This window comes from Orbicella franksi, chromosome 8 (genome assembly GCF_964199315.1).
Source record: "Orbicella franksi chromosome 8, jaOrbFran1.1, whole genome shotgun sequence".
In the NCBI taxonomy this organism is placed as follows: Eukaryota; Metazoa; Cnidaria; class Anthozoa; order Scleractinia; family Merulinidae; genus Orbicella; species Orbicella franksi.
Genome location: NC_138152.1, coordinates 30,276,657 through 30,293,941, shown reverse-complemented (window position 1 = coordinate 30,293,941; position 17,285 = coordinate 30,276,657). Strand labels below are relative to the sequence as shown.

Here is a 17,285-nt window from a genome sequence, read left to right as displayed (position 1 = left end):
TTGGAGGGCAAACAGAGTAAATTATGGGAAATTAAAAAATAGTAGATTGATCGTTCGCACTATTCTGAAACTTTTCTACAATTTTTGAAGACTCGTGCACATTCTCCATATTACAAATGCCCAAGCTAGTTGTTCCTCGACATTCTTTAGCATCTTGCGAGAATTTCTCCATTCGGCCCATTAAGTGAATTTAGTGACTCTTCTTTTTTCGCATGACTCAAGTTTCGCTTAAATTCAAAGGACTTTTCAAGAACATGTGAAAATCAGATGTCAGAAGAAAATTCAAGGACTTTAAATAGATTTCATCACAGCGATTTTTGCAAATCGTCCCAGAAACATTTTCGATTCAAAGCCCGAGGAACCGAAGACATCCGACGATTTCCGAGGACTCCCGAAGATGACCCGAACATTGCTTACCTGGGAATCCAGCGCTCATTCTTCTGTCGTTCTCTTCTCGCTGATCTTTGTTTTTCTTCAAGTCTTATTTTCTCCCTAGTAGCTGTGTCTACAGATAAAAAAATCACTATAAACAAATGAATGAATGAAGGAGCGAGGATGTGAATTGATAAATGAATATGGAATTTCTTGTGTGAAAAAATGTCATGCAGTTTTTAAATGCACTTTACATTCCAACGATGAATGAAAAGTCACTTAGAATGAATTACAAACGCATGACCTAAGAATGATGAAAGATACAGTTGACAAACAGTGAATGAATGCTTTACCTTACTCTCTTTTCGAGTCGTAGTCAATTTATTTTCATTAGAATGATCACACAACACTGTACTGTACAATCTTACCTAAGTCGCCGTTTTCAAGGGCTCTACAATCTGGTCTCAGCCTTGAATCTGTTGGCGGTAACTGTTGATAACAAAATTACAAAAGTATCCCGCTATGATTTTCTACTCTTCTTCTATTAAAATGGAGCTTAAATAAAGTGACCATTTATCTATTATTTAACTTCTCTTTTCGGAGTTATTATCGGTTCCTTGCAAAACTAGCGCCAACGGAGTCATAAGTGAGCGTTACAACACTCTCTAGTCTTAGAAAAATTTCGTCAACCTGCCAGCGTGACCAAACAATAAACCCGGTGGTGGATTTTCCCGCCATTTTTGCAGGCCAAAACACAACAGTCTATCTGGCAAATGTTTCGCGCCATGTTGTTGGATCAGTTGAGAATTTTCTTCATCCCTTTGATGGACGTGCGGACAAGAAGCTCGCAGACGTATGTTTGCCGCCATTTTGATTGACGCCCAAGCAGACAGTAGATCTGTTGACCGATTTTTCCTGCAATTCTAGTAAACGCGCGAGCAGACAGTATTTTTCCCGCCATTTTGACGGGCGAGCAGAACGTAGACATGTTGGCCAATTTTCCCGCTATTTTGACGGGCGAGTAGAAAGTGGAGCTGTTACTGTATTTTCCCGCCATTTTTATGAGCCAGCAGACAGTGGAACAGCTGGCGTATCTTTCCCGCCATTTTTCTGAATAAGAGCACATGCCTTACCGTGGACTTTTGATCTTCGTGAAGTTCATTCAATTGCATCGCGTATGTAGTGAAATTATACATCTGTACAAAAAAAGAAAAAAAAAAAAAGGTAAGACGTGACAAATTGAAAAGAAACTACAAAACCAATACTTAACTGTTGCTGTAAAATTACACCCGTCAGTCTTGCTGAAACAAAACCAGAAGGAAGAAAATAGTTCTCCGTGGTTCGACAGGATGAATAGTTTCAGAGTTAATATCATGGCTGACAAATCACTCCTTAATTTTGGCACGAACTTCCATAATTTCACATACGTAATTACAAAATTGCCATAGCAACGTTTGGGCGAAATTTCTCAAAAACCCAGAATTTTAAGTGTAATTTGTCACCCATGACATTGAAAGGAAATCAAATAGTATACTCGTGAAGTTAAGAAATAATTTCACTTGCGTTTTCAGGCGACGAAAATAATCTGAGTTTTGACAAACCGCACGTGAAGTTATTTCATTTGATTACTCATACTAACAAGGGATTCGTGTAATACCTGTTTACTATTAGCAGGTCGTTCTTGAAAACTCCAGAGAGTCTTAGGTGTCGACGTGTCCACACTAACACTGCCGCCGCTGCTGCCGCTGCTGAAACTCTCCAGGGAATTAGCGGACGCAAAGCTGTTCTCACTCACGTCTGAACGGCGCCGCTTGCCCTCCTTCTTGGATTCCTTCCTGGTGAATTTGTCGACCGTGAAGCACTGGATCGAGTCTGTCCAGTCTCCCCGCAATAAGAAACGTTTTCTTTTGCTGCGATTTGAAGAGGATTGAGTGTTATGCGAGCTCTTTACCAGAGTACGATACAGGGGATGGGAAAACAAATCACGACTTTGTCACGTACTTGGCGCCGAACCTCGTATTTCTTTCGACTTCTCATTAATTCTTCGTCTTGCTTCCGTTTCTCTTAGTTGGGTATCGTAATGGCTTTGGTTTTGATCTTAATACAATGTTTATTAAGCAAGGGAACCTGTTCTAAGCGGACACATATTCATTCCCCACCAGTCTTAAATAAGACCGGAGGTTCAAGAAACGGGCGGCCTTCCCGCAATAACACTTTCGAAAGGTAACAGTATTCCTCCGGAACTCGCCTTGACCGTTTTCCTCAAGTTTGAAAAGTTTCGTTACAAGAAATCTCAAATTTACTTCATTTGCAAAATATTACGAAGCAAGCAAGCATCAACAAGTGATGGTCTTGATGCACTATCAGATTCTCATAACTAACATAAAAGAAATATATGGCGATGAGTAAGGAGAATTTGGAGTAAGGAGAATTTTTGAACAACTTACTCGGCAGAGAAGATGGAGCCTTCAACTTTATTGAGTTCTTTACCAAACCAGCCGCCAGGTTTAAAGTGAATCACGCTGTAATCCCCATTTGTGTGATTAGTTAATTCTATTTGACCATACTAAAAGAAAAGAAAACAGAAAAGAGGACGTTAAAAATAACTGTAATAAAGGGGAGCCTCCTACGCAGACATTCTTTGGGCTCGTCACGCAATCTTCTCCGTGGGGGAGGAAGATTGCGTGACGAGCGCAAAAGGGCGTCTGAGTAGCAGGCCAGATAAAGGGGAGCTCGCAAAAGAAACAGAGTGGAACCCCGTTAATACTGTCTCCAAGGGCCATGAAAATTTGGCCGTATTAACGTGGTAGGGGCAAATTTCATGACTGGTCTAAATTAAGTGAAGTCTTAACAAATATACCACAATTGTACTTCTAAACAACTGTTCTTTAATAAGCATCCAAAATGCAGACGTAATTTTTTCTTAAAATTGAAACTCCAATCAGTACATACAATATTAACAATGGAAAGGTGAACATAACTGGTTTGAGTGGCCGTATAAACGGGGTAAAATCATTATAAAGGTTTATACAGGTGGGGATTTCAGAATTTGGCCGTTGGCCGCATTAATGGGGTTTTCTTATGGAAAAAATGTATGGGTGTTTCGCACGGACAAAAAAGTGGCCGTAATAACGAGGTGACTGTATTAACGAGATGACCGTAAGGTGGGGTTCCACTGCACAAAATAAATCTTTGACCAATCATAAAACAAGATGGCAGATTAGCCAATCATAAAACACTATAGGAGTGGACGTGTCGAGGAGCGGGAAAAATCGAAACAGAAAGACAGAGTAAATGTTTGACCAATCAGTGAGCAAGATGTTGTAATATCGACCACATTTTCAAATTTCTCCGGCGTAGTGTGGACGGAAAACATTTGATGCGTTTTCAGGGTGAAACATCCGTTTTCAAATTTCTTCCGTGTAGTGTGGACGGGGCCTCAATTGACCGTCAAAACATGAAACAAGCAAACATAAACTAACCTGTTCAATCCAGAGCTGTCCTACGATTATGTTATGGACGCAGCTGTTGACGTTGTTCCACGTGTAAACTTCGTTGTACCTGGAGATGGAGAAAATAAATTAATTACTTTCTATTAACGATGGGTCTTGAGCAATGTCAAGCGGTAGGGGGGGTTGGGGGAGGGGATGGATGCTAAAGTTAATATCGAAACCCTTCCCCTTAGCATTGCCAACAAGTCCAGAAGCGAAAGCCAACTTCGAGGCGAGAAAAATCTCCGCAACGCTCAAACCGAGAGTGATTAGCACGAGCACTTACCATGAAGGACTTTCTGAAAGTCCCCCCCCCCCCCGGGGAGCTCCCCTCCTTCGGGTAATTAGATACATTTTCATAACTGTATGAAAAAATTACTTTAAATGCTGCGTTTCCCAAAACGTTTTAGTGGGTATTGTACCATTGGTGGTTATTTTAATCTGGAACTTTCTCCACTTTTCTCCTGTTCCTTTGGAACAAATCACTGACTTACTTCGTTAACTTCAGCGTGACCATTCCTTTAGGTTGAACTTCAACTCCTTTGCCCCAAAACTTGAGCTTGGGTTGAACTGTAACGTGAAACACAAAGCCTTCCCCTACAACCTGTACAGCGCTCACAGGCGGGTGGTGACTGACCTGTAATAACAACGAACTAGGTCAGTATTCCACTTACACCACCCCGCAGGAGATTTGACGGGCACGAGACAGGCGTGCCACGCGTGGAACACGCGTGTAACGTGTATGTCACGCGTGAGTACGCGTTGCTTTATGGCTGTATGTGTTTTGTTTTGCAGACTCAATATAGTACTTCAGAAAACGCGTGCGACGTGCGCTAACCAATCACAGTGAGGTAACCGTCTTCTCGGCCAATCAGGTTTAATGGCATATGTAACTTTTCCCGCTCTTCTAGCCGGTTGCTCGTTTTTAGTTTGAATTCTGATTGGCTCAATGCACTGAACGTCAGAATGTGAGCGACAACAAAGTGGTATCTGCCCTCATTTGGTCAAACGGAATACAGAAACAGCGAATTCTGAATGGTATCTGGTTAATCTATAACTGGTTAACTAAACAAGTCTAAGTTCATTGCTCGATTGAGTCTTTCTCTTCTCCTTATGGCCGGGTGAACTCGGAAGCTTGGAAAGAACCAATCAGAAGCCAGGACGCTTACTAACCTGTTCTGCTATTAGCTTGAAGCCCAGGTCCTCTCTGCCAAGAGAAAAAAGACAGTAAGTTTATAATGAGAAGTACGACGAACGCTAAACGTGCGCGCAGGCGGTGAATGCATATATCTTATGAGATGTTTTGGTGTGTAGTACCGCTGTAAATTTTTACGAGTTGTGCCGTATTTTGACGAGCCCGTAGGGCGAGTCAAAACACAAACAACGAGTAAAAATATAAAGCGATACGACACACCAAAATATCTAATAAGAGATTTATCATCCAACTGCTGTAGTCAATAAATTTATCAGTGAAAGAGGGAGAGTGCGACAGTTCTGCGAGCGCGCCGATCTGTCCGGGTTTGCTACTGTACAAATAACTGTACAATATCGCTGTATATTTGTGCTGTTATTTGGACGGTATTCGCTGCAGTTGGATAATAAATCTACGTATTTCTCGATACTCACCGAACCAGTTCATATGTTTCTCCTAGAAGCGGATTAAAAGGTTTGCCTACTCTGTCCAGATTCGACGCTGTAGCTGATATCGCGAATGCACACACATACTAAAATGAAAACAAATCAACACGTGTTGATCAGGTGTTCAAGGAGATATACTACAACATACCGACAGTCACCAAGTTTACTCAGGTAGGTAAGCCCTAGTTCACACTAACGACATAACAACATAAACAGACCGACATGAGGACGTTACGTCGTTACGTTTGTAGTGTGAACATCCTGACATAATGGCATAATAGCAACATAACAGCATGAACACAGCGACATAAGGGAAAAAAACAGATCTTTTCCTTATGCTTTTATATCGATGTCCACATCGCGACATAAGTGATTATGTCATTTTGTCATCGTCTCGTTTGTGTCCTAGTGTGAAGTAGGCCTAACAGCTGACAGTATGCTATGGTCACATTTAATTTACAGTGTATTTAGTAATTAGTATCTGTATTTTTGCAAACGTTTGCCTTCGGTTGGCGCCAGAAGTGCGCTGCAATAGACCATTTTACAGTTGTCTGCTCAGCGATCTGGCCTCTGTATGGCAACGAGGCTAGAGTTGACCTTGTTTTGATACAGACCTCACTGCTTTTGTTGTGTAAAACAAGTTGTTCTGATGCTAACTAGGTGCATTTACATGACAAAAGCAGTGAGGTCTGTATCAAAACAAGGTCAACTCTAGCCTCGTTGCCATACAAAGGCCAGGTCACTGAGCAGACAACTGTAAAATGGTCTATTGATCTTAAACCATTAGTTGTAGGCTTTGTTCCATTTCAAGACTATTTCTTACGCAACAGAATCGTCTAAAAGTCACCAAACCGCGTGACAAAAGCCTGACAAGTAATTCGTTTACCTGCATTCGTTGTAGTTGGTCATCTAAACTGGCCGCCGTGTGAAGTAAGTGAACATACTCCATGTACTCCGCGACACGTTGCAAAAACGTCAGTGGTTCATTGAAGATAACTGAAAGAACGTGACAGAGCGTGACATCAAACAATGCCCTTGTTGAGTAGTTTATTTGAGGCATCACGCAATGCATCAAGAGTAGCTTTGCTTGACGGCCTTATAATCACTACAAAGCAGTCTACATACTAGATAAACAAGACTAAACGAATCTCAGAAGAACACTACACCATTATCGAAAATCCAGTCGGCTTAAATCTCGTGAACAGTCTCTCTCCTAGGAAATCCAGAGGAGGGCTAGTTTAAAAGTCGAGAAGGAAAAAAAAAAACCTTGCTTGTATTAAGAAATTCTTTACACACCTGGCATTGTAATTCTTGACAAATCCTGGTGGAACAATAACAATGTAAATTAAATTAACAAGCCAGAGCAAAGGGTCTGCTTAGCGCAAGGGAAGATTGCAAGACTACCATAACTTACGATGATAGCACTGCCCTGTCTTAGACGACAATAATAAAGTCTCCCTTGGCATAACAAAGGCTAAAGATAAGCTAACATTTAGGTATAGCTGTAAAAGCACTGTACACTTTCAAATACTTGCGTTCTTAACTGCTTGTTATAAGCCATTTCCAAGTAACATTTTGCCTATGTCTGGAGAAGAGGCTTCCAGCAAAACCATTCATATTAAAATGTGCTTAGCCTGCACATTGATCATCCTGCATGCAGATCAAACTCATTTTCACACGAAATATTTTGTACTCGGAACTCGTTCCGCAAAATAGGCCAAAGAGTAACGCTGAAACAGCCTGTTTGAACCAAATCACAACAGAGACACTTGCGGCTACAAAGTCACGTGATACATTTGTGGCGGGAAAATGTCACGTGGTGATGCAGCCGTTGCGTCGTACCTTTCCAATACACTGTCTCAGCACCGCCCAGACACTGAACTCATTTCTTGAAAGCATAGATACAGGGAGAGCTGTTCTGTGAGGAGAAAAGTATGGGTATTAATGGTGCTGCATCATCATAGGCGTGGAAAACTAGTTCATTTCTATGGCAAGCTTTGCATGTGGTGTAGTATGTGACCATTCAAGTTATCTCATGTGGCACTGTTCGTCACGCTGTACAAGGTGGTTCTAACTTTTAAGTCGGTGAAACCCTAGCGTGTGACCATTCAAATGAAAGCTATTGAGCAGTTCTTTCATGTCGCACAGTTTGTCTCGCTGTACAAGGTGATTGTTATTTTCAAGTCTGTGGATGAAACCCTAGTGTGTGACCATTCAAATGAAAGCTCAGTATCGAGCAGTACTTTCATGCGGTACTGTTTATTATGCGGTACAAGGTGGTTTTAACTTTTAAGTCCGCGGGTGAAACCCTAGTATGTGACCATTGAAATGAAAGCTACTGAGCAGTTCTTTCATGTGGCACTGTTTGTCACGCCGTACAAGGCAGTTCTAACTTTTAAGTCTGTGGATGAAACCCTAGTGTGTGACCATTCAACTGAAAGCTACTGAGCAGTACTTTCATACGGTACTGTTTATTATGCTGTACAAGGTGGTTTTAACTTTTTTAAGTCTGCGAGTGAAACCCTAGTGTGTGACCATTCAAATGAAAGCTATTGCGCAGTACTTTCATGTGGTACTGTTTAGTACGCTATACATCGTGATTTAAGCGTTCAGACGAAAGCCTACCTGTAGCGTCCTTTCGCTTTTGCTTGTCTCTCAGCTTCCTGTTTCCTATATAACGCTGTACTTTGCTCCATATCACTGGAGGCCGACTTTGACTTCTGTAAACTGTCGCAGTCCAAAAAATTCCTACTGTTAGATTTCGCGGTAAGATCTGTATCTGACGTGCTTCGCGTTAACGAAAGTCTGTTAAAACTTCCCAGCTTTCCTCCCGAGCTGGATCGCTTTATATTATCGCTACTACTGCTGCTACTGGTTTCAACGAGTGTCTGAAGGTGATTTGGTTCGCCTCTCGGTTCAGGCGTCGCTACACTCGGCACATACTCGTCGCCATCATCACTGTCGTCATCCGAGAGCAGATCGTCAGGGAGCGCACATCCAATATCGGATCTTGCGTCGAAAAATTCCTCGTTGCAATCGCTCGTCAATGTCATGCGACTTCCATGAATGAGCTGCAAAAAAGGTGCACGTGGTTAGAACGCCAAGGAACGCACGAGACGAGATTCCACCCAAGAAATTTCATATGGAAGAGATTGTAAAATGTTATGGCAAATGAAGGCAAACAATTTGGACAGGTTTCTCATTGTAATTGAAGTTAATTTTTTTCTAGCTAAAATAGTTGTGTCATTACTAGTATTTCTGATGTGCCGGTTTTCAATCAGGCTCCAAATCTCAAATTGCAACATTTTTGAGGAATGCCCCATTGATCCTGCAACCCCAAGGTACCAACCACCACCCCCCTGCTTTGAAAGATCCTTGATTCACCCCTGAGCAAGCGACCAATCCGAGAAACTACACGCAATTAACATTTCATTCTCCACGAAATCATCCACGCAGCGCGCGTGGAAAATTATCTAGAAGAACTAGGTACCATGTCCAAAAGGCCCGTCTAAAAATATCTTGAGAGGGACAACCTGTAGACTACGAAAAGTCCCTCTTTCGCTTAGTCCGTCGTGCGTGGCGCAAAAGAAAACCTCGAGTAAAAAATAGCTGCGCGAAATCCTGGCTTCGCGCGGACATTTTTTCCCTTGAGGATTCCTTTCGCGTCACGCACGACGGACAAAGCGAAAGAGGGACTACTTTGTAGTCTAGATAACCTGCAGAATAACGCCTTTATCGGGGATTAAATCTCTTAACCTTTCCTCCTTTATTTCCTTATTCTAGTAAGAGATGAATACACATACTTCACTCTGTTCTGATGTAATATAATTTGTTTTCGACCAGATTTCTCCTTTTCAGCTTAACACGTATTCAGTACATTTTATTTTATCAACGTGGTTCGGCCTGAACAGATGTCACATTTTAGCTGCCTGAAGCTAATAATAGGAAAAAGCTGCTAAACCCCCAAAGAAACGAAAATCATTACTTTAGAACTTGAGAGAAATGCGTGTTTTGATTCACATTGACAACACGTATTGTTTTGAAAATCGGCGTCCCTTCCCCGCTAAACTAAACAAGAATAAATGCCGGCTTCGAAATCCGTTTTAAAAATAAACAAAGCTTTCTGTTGTCATCGAATATAGCAATATTTGAACGAAATTTTCTTATGAAACTTAGCGATAAATATACAGAACAACGTTGGGCCTGTTTCGTTATGGAATTGTGAAACTGAAATATGGTAATGTAAAATATGTTGTGGTCCGCATGTTAAAAACATTTGAATTATTTGACTATGGTGTTATTAAGACAAAGACGAAATTTTGCTCTGCACTTTTTATCATTGATTTTAATCTCAAAGTGTAATTCGAATTTAGCAGGCAAACTTGAAAGCTTACAAACAAAAGTAATAAGACTTGAGTTGTCGCTTTCTCATAGATTTGCGTTCTCGAATCTGTACAATTACTCTGGTTTTGTGGAAGACTTTTAAATAACTGTAAAACTTATAAAAATATTGAAATCGGATTTCTTAGTTTTGAGCGTGTTTACCTGACTCAAAGATTATTGCATCGATTTATTTGGCTGGCAGTTTCAAGAGACCGTCGAAAGGAAATTGAATTGATTTTGCGAGAAATATTTACATAAAATTTACATACGAACAGGGTAATATTTGCCACGCTTGCATGCGGACAAAATCGCGGCTAAATCTGAAATGTAATCTATTATTGAAACCCCGCTTAAATACCACACCAAAGAAATGTCACAAAACAATGAACGTATTTTAAAATGCCAAACAAAAAGTAAAAGAAAGAAAAAAGAACTCGAAATTGTTATTTACCCAGGCAACCAGACAAAATATTCACTCGTGTGGAAATGCCAAACAACACAATTTATTACTCAATTATTCTTGCTTTGAAATTACTACTATTGTGCTACTCCGATGGAAAAAGGTTTTATTCAGTGTGCTAAAATTTATCTGAAAAGTCAATATAGCAAAAGCAAAGCTTTAAATCTGATTCCTGATCACTAAAGGATGTTATTTCGTATTTCTACACCAAAATTATTCAATGTTGACATCCCTAGATCGCGATTAAGTTACGTAACGAAGCTAAAGCTATGCTAAAAAAAATAATTAACAGTCGGATAAACCTGTCAGCGAAAAACCATTCGATTTTCAAGGCAAAAAATGGAGGCAGTGTTTAGGTTTAGTTTCTCTTCTACGGTTAAAACCCTGTCTTGAATATTTAAAAGCGTTATGATTTGAAATAAATTTTAATCACCTTATACAAATACTGCTTTCTAAACCATGTCAGCGAGGTATCTATATTTTGGCAACATTTTTGTTGGTTTGCTGAGATTCTCAGCCAATCAGAAGGCAAAGAACCGCACGTGCGACGTGTGCAGCCCGCCCACAATCTAACACGGCTTACGATTGGCCGACAACTGGAAAACTAATTTAAAGATGACAGGAACTAATCAAAAACTCTCACGACGTGGCAAGGATGTGGCGCGTGCAATGGTAAACACTACAGCTATGCAAATGTTGTGCCGAGGGAAATAAACGCAGAGGAAATATAAAACGAAGCGTTTCTACCTCACGAGCTCCAATTGAGCACTCCAGAGCATGATGTTCCGTCGCCAGAACGTGCAGAGCATCTTCAAGAACTCTTCTCTTCTCAACTTCTTCTTCAAATCTAAGATGGCGCACCTGAAAACCACCGCAAACGAAGACTAAGGAACGAAGTGAAAAACAAAATGTCTACAATGCTGAGTTAATTACCATAAACCAGTTGGAAACCGCTGACTAGTGTGAAAAAAGAACGGCAACCGGAAGTATCTTTACATAAACAGCTAAATAAATAACTGAACTGAATTTCTCCTGTCCTTTTAGCCTAAGAAAATACCACAAGTTCCTACCAAGCATTTAAAACCAACGCCATCAATTTTATCAGGCAAAATGAAACTCAGACATGTTCCAAAATCTTCATTGAGGCAGTCGACGAGTTTCCGAGGTTTCCCGAAAATCGCAGGCTCAACGAGTTCCGACCGGAAACTTTCCGACTGTATTTAAGGGATTTGCGTGGGACTGAGCATCCGTAAAGAAAATCTTGCAGTAAAAAAGGCTATCGCAGAACAATCTTCTGCCCAAATTTACTCGTTTTTTTACACTCCTATTTTGAGTCTCACGTTCATAGTTTCTCACATTAATGTATTATCTTAAAACTGGTTTCAAAATTCTTAAACGTTCCCGAAATCCCAAAAGGATAATCTCTGTATCCCGAATTACACGATTCTGATAAAGTTAACACCGCAAAAATGAACTTGTGTAAAATTTCACCCTACACAATATCCAATTTTGTATTTACGAAAGTTTTAAAACCGGCTGAAACCTCTTACTTGATGTTTAGAACAGTAGAAAGCACTAAACAATTGCTAGGAGAGCAAGTCTGAAAAGTAATCTTCATGCAAGAATATTTAAAAAAAATCTTTGAGGAATTAATCCATGACTTAAGAGCTTCATGTAAGAGTTTGTCCAAGTGTTAATCCATTTCACCATTGTTAATCGAACTTAACTAATACCCCATTCACACCCGTTAAATAAGTGCAGTTTTCCATTTTCTTTTGTTATGCGTTCCTGTAATTTCGGAATACTTTGTTACACACTTTGGACAACTTTGGACATACTGTTAAATATATCGACAATGGCATGACTCTAAAAGTCTTTTGCTGTGATTCACAATTTTAACCGAAAATAAGTGGAGAAGTGGAAACTTCAACAAATTTACCGAGTATGATGCCAGTTAAAACTTTGATCACCAGAAAGAGCCGAAAACGTTTTATTTTCCTATAAAATACCCCAAAAAACAAACAGTTCATCTATTAGACATGTCCTAAATCTTACTGGTTTTCTAAAATGGCTGTTCAATTCCGTAATCAAATTTACTCGTGCAATTTACGCAACATACACAAAGTACAAGGAGTCAGGGTAACCGCTGTACAGTCTCACCTCCTCCTGTTGCGCCAGCAAATCTAAGCAGTGTGTGAGAGCGTTACACATGTTCCGAGCTGTCGCGACCACTTCGTTGAGTTTCTCGCTGATCCTCAATAAACTTCCTGCAGTAGAAAAGAAAACAATGAATTTAGGGGTGGGCAGTTAGATTTTTGAGGGGAAGGAGGGGATTTTGAAAAAATATTCTGCAAGATACTTGTACCACACACAAAAAAAAATCATGCAACAAACTATTGTCGAAAATTTTAACGCATGTTGAGTGAGGAGAAAAAATATCATGCAAAGACACGTCCGAAAGAAGATTAATTCCTAGTGCTTGAAAGGGTAAAAAGAAAAATTCATGTCTATACCCAACCTCGTTTCCAGGGTCTCATCTTCCCGCCCTCCCCGAACGAGAGAGGAGGGAGGGAAGATGAAAGACCCTGGGTACGAGGTTGGTCTATACCAAATCAAACACCCTCAAAGGTCAAATGGTTCTCCCCTTAGATATCTTTTACGAGTATTAAAACAATTTAATCGCAAATTATAATAAGTTACATTTCAGCGGGTTCCAGTTCCGTTTAACATGTTTACAGGCTCTGTAGCGGAGGGGAAACTGGTTTAAGAGGCTCTTTTTTCGTTTTCATAGGCTAACGTCACGCTGCGTTAAGTATAGCGTGACTCTCACCTTTGACATTGGACTGTGACGTATTGGAGCTGGTGGCGTCTGCAATTGTACTGTTGACTCCAGACACTTGCTGGTCAAGTAGCTGTTGGTGGGCGCGAGCACTCTGCATACAAAATCAACAATCACTTACATTATAAACATTGAGTCTAGATCTACCAGCGTTCTATCACGCATGCCTTCCTCTGATTGGCTACGCTACTAACTATCTATTCTGTTGTAGATAATGAGTAGCCTAGCAGTGTGCGCTTGTTAAGAAAATGGCAACCGATGCTTTGCTTTTTCGCAGTTTCTGTGAAGAGAATTTAGATAAAGTTTTGAACGAAGAGTACATTTTATTCTAAAACAATTTGATTATTCGCTCTTGATTTCTATGCGTTAGAGCTGACTCGGGCTGCGCTCACGCGATAGAATTCTCGAGCTCATAAGCTAATTGTTAACCAAACAATGCCCATTATTTGGAGTAAATTTTACTAAAAACATTTTCACAATGCCCATGTTAGGCGAGGATGTCCTTGTTTTACGTCATCCGTACTTAGCAAATATGGTCTTGTGCTGAGGAAGACTCGTCAGAATTTCTGCGAAGGGCTGCACAATCGAACATATCTGGCTTAATAATCCATCAAATATTTTTGCTCGCACGCGACTGGTGTAAACGTGTCAAGTGACTGAATATGCCCAAGCTAAAACTGGGAAATATCTGAGGGATATTCCCCAATTTTCGTGTTGTGATAAATATTTGAAGGATAATAAACACAATAGCCTCCAGTTGGCGCGAAAATATGCTTGAATATTTGTCCTTGGACATTATCTGTTCCTCGAAGCTCAGTTTACCTCGAGCTACGCTCTCGGAAAAATGTTCGCCCCTCGGAACAGATAATGTCCGCGGATAATATCCGTGCACATTTTCGCGCCAAATGGAGACTATTGTTTGCGTAAAAAAGCGATTTGTCTCCAAATTTGGTCAGTAATTAGTCAGTTATCCTGCATAATCTTGCATTATATCCATGCGTTTATTTTCCCTCAACTAGAAAGCCGTTCAGTTTGGGAGATTTCAGCCCAACGGTAAAAATGGTAAACGGTCTTCTGCTAGTTTGTTCAAAGCATTCAATTTAATTAACTATTTATGTTACGAGAGAATTGAACGTGCCAACGTAACACAAACAGTATAGAAACAGTATACGACGGCAGCATAGTTTTAAACTTCAAGGACTAATCACCTTGAGAGAGTCTTGCATGTTTCCAAGCGGTACAACATCCTGTTCTTGTTCATCGATCAGTAACGTTGGTTGAGTTGTGTAGAATGTACTGTAGGCGCAGTGTTCATGGAGGGAATTCAACCATCGCTAAAACAAATCACAAACAAACCTCTGATAAGTTAAAACCGTTTTCACTTGTTTGCTAAAATGGTTCTGCATAACTACGCCGAGCGACTGGCTGAAAAAAAAAAAAAACTCGCGCTACGTTTTCATCCAATCAGAAGTGAAACAAAAGCCAATCCTGATTCGCTCGCACACGTTTACCCGCGCTTTTCGTCGCCTGCAAGTATTTGTTTTGAGTTTTGATTGGTTCACTAGATTGTCTGTGTTCTTTGTGATTGGGTAGAGTGATTACGTCGGTTTCAGGTTTAAGATACTCAATTAAAAACATCCCTATGCCATTTAAGCCATCAGTAGCTGCACACATATAGGCCTTAACCAGGACTCTATGTATTACAGCAGTCTTTGTCGAACCATACTGTGGGATCCGACTCCGGCCCCCGATGACAGCCAAGACCATTCAGAGAGCAGCTTGGCCGTTTGATTAAGACTTCTATCCTAACACTAACCGGACCTGAATTCAACTCCTTGGCCGGGCATACCGCGTAGAAAGCGAAGTGGTCAGCTTCGAGTTAGTTGCGTACGGAAATTTTCGATTTTAACATCACACCTAATTCATACGTCGCACTTACGTCTCGTCAAATTTAATTCAGGTCTAACAAAAAAACTCGCTGAAATCGCTTTAAAGCCGAGGCGAGCAACACAGTAAAAGACCTTACTTCCATGGTGTACTGGGACGTAGACGAAACTGGTAATTCTAATGTGACCTATAGCTTAGGCCTCTTAATAGTCTCCTCCGCAGCCGTTATTAGGGTCGTCACGCAACGCTTCTCCCCCACTTCTCCCCCCATATTTGCTTAGTGGGGGAGAAGCGTTGCGTGACGACCCTAATAACGGCTGCGGAGGAAACTAGCCTCTTAAGTGGTGAAAGAATTCTGCGCAAGGAAAGAGACTTCGCGCGTAAAAAAAGAAAGAAGACGAAGGTACAGTAACAGGACACGAAATCAAGCCTACCTGGCGCTGAACCTGTGGAACTTTTTCACTGGTTGGAATGCTCCAGATCTGAACTGTATTGTCTGAATACTGGATTTTAATTTTATGTTTCTCATCTTTAGGCACCTATAAAAATAAAAGAAGGTGATACTGTTATAAAACCAATGAAACGTGTCATTTTTTAAAGGTTTTTAGAAAACAGTTTGTAAGAAAGCGCGCGCTACAACCGGTAACCGGCGGTCGTTTCGCCCGAAAAATTCTATACGCCCAGAAAAAAAGGTAGTTCGCTCGCAAATTAGGGAGTAGTTGGCGCCCAAATGTGTTTCATTTTCTATATCTCCTTCCTCAATATACCTGTCGAGATGGTAACCAGTCGTTTCGCCAACGTATCAGTTCACCAACTTTGGGTGATAGTTGACTCGTGCTATGCCCTTGTCAACTATCACGCGATAGAAATTTGTATTATAATTAATGAAAACTTACGGAAAATTTACAGCGGTCCAAGTATTTATATCCTTGTCTCTTAATACTGGCTGCAGCATCAGCCCTAGATGTAACAACACATGAAATTAACGAGGAATGATATCTAGACAGACAGACAGACAGCAGACAGGAGGGCAGACAGACAGACAGACAGACAGACAGACAGACAAACAGGCTGACTGATAGACAGACAGACAGATAGACAACCCATTTAAGGAAAACGATGAAACTAAAACTCGCTGGAATCGATTTGAAACGGCCCCAAAAGGCCACAGAAACACATAGGTAGTAAATAGAAGGGCCGAGTCGTTTTTATCGACTTTTTTTTCCACATCTCGAACGGTCGTTACATTCCCATACAATCTCTTGGGCAGCGTTCACACTACGCCGGAGAAATTTGAAAACGCGGCTTTATTTCTACGGCAAGGCCTACCGTCCACACTAATCCGTCACGACAACGGAGCTTTTCGAAAACGCTCTTTAAACCGGAGGAATTTGAAAAACGTCGGCTTTTCATTTTCGTGTGGACGGAAAACATTTTGAACACGGAGCTTTTCGAAAACGATGACGTCACGATAATCACGTGATATCCCTGACCGAGGTTTCCTCAAACACAAATCCAAAATGACCGGTGATTGTTGCGTTTTCAAATTCGTCCGGCATGGTGTGAACGGGGCCTTATATTAACGCTTTTGCACACTGTCATGTAATGCCCATGGCTACTACGGAGCTTGGGATACCTGTGCTTTCAGTGATGTAATCAAATTGCAAAAAAAAAAATATACAAACCTCTTATTGAAGTAGCTAAGAACACCTCTCTCTAGGACAACCCAAAACTTTTTCCACCCAAAGAATCTTGAACGCTGAAAGCAGACGGTTATAAAACTTTACTATTATCATAGTTATTTATCAAGTATAAGCCAGTAACTTGACAGAAGGTAAACACTGAGTCAAGCCATTGGCACATACAACTGGAGCTTATTCCGGTTTCTGTAGCATAGTGAATAATAATAATAATAATAATAATAATAATAATAATAATAATAATAATAATAATAATAATAATAATAATAATAATGGCATTTCGGGCAGTATATCCACAGGGTGGCTCTTCGCCTGCCCGATGCTAACTAAATTTACAATTGTAGAAAGGTTAAAAGATATCTAAGAATTTATATCTATATGTAAACGAGATAAAATTGTGTTTTAAGATATGCTAAAATAAATAAATGAATAAATAAATAATTAAAATTATGCCAGGTGTTCTAAAGTTCTCTTAAAAATAATGTTTTTGGTGTCTTTACAAAATTTAATATAGT

The 17,285-nt window shown here is 40.4% G+C and overlaps 1 protein-coding gene across 2 annotated transcripts in view; it reads right to left on the bottom strand.

Moving 5' to 3' along the window:
- Positions 1-17,285, bottom strand: part of LOC145494381 (oxysterol-binding protein-related protein 1-like) — a 32,296-nt gene that overhangs the window by 7,999 nt on the left and 7,012 nt on the right. For both annotated transcript variants that reach the window (XR_014050249.1, XM_081473833.1), the window contains exons 11-30: positions 16,756-16,829; positions 15,967-16,030; positions 15,505-15,609; positions 14,392-14,517; positions 13,175-13,277; positions 12,505-12,611; positions 11,092-11,205; positions 8,127-8,572; positions 7,344-7,419; positions 6,798-6,822; positions 6,388-6,497; positions 5,490-5,587; positions 5,037-5,070; positions 4,358-4,500; positions 3,855-3,933; positions 2,820-2,938; positions 2,030-2,282; positions 1,506-1,568; positions 801-861; positions 418-505 (exon numbers count right to left, since the gene is read on the bottom strand). Coding sequence is in view for 1 of the 2 variants with exons in the window: in XM_081473833.1 (XP_081329959.1) it covers positions 418-505; positions 801-861; positions 1,506-1,568; positions 2,030-2,282; positions 2,820-2,938; positions 3,855-3,933; positions 4,358-4,500; positions 5,037-5,070; positions 5,490-5,587; positions 6,388-6,497; positions 6,798-6,822; positions 7,344-7,419; positions 8,127-8,572; positions 11,092-11,205; positions 12,505-12,611; positions 13,175-13,277; positions 14,392-14,517; positions 15,505-15,609; positions 15,967-16,030; positions 16,756-16,829 (2,288 nt within the window). In the remaining variant the exon portion in view is untranslated. The remainder of the gene's footprint in view (positions 1-417; positions 506-800; positions 862-1,505; positions 1,569-2,029; positions 2,283-2,819; positions 2,939-3,854; positions 3,934-4,357; positions 4,501-5,036; positions 5,071-5,489; positions 5,588-6,387; positions 6,498-6,797; positions 6,823-7,343; positions 7,420-8,126; positions 8,573-11,091; positions 11,206-12,504; positions 12,612-13,174; positions 13,278-14,391; positions 14,518-15,504; positions 15,610-15,966; positions 16,031-16,755; positions 16,830-17,285) is intronic.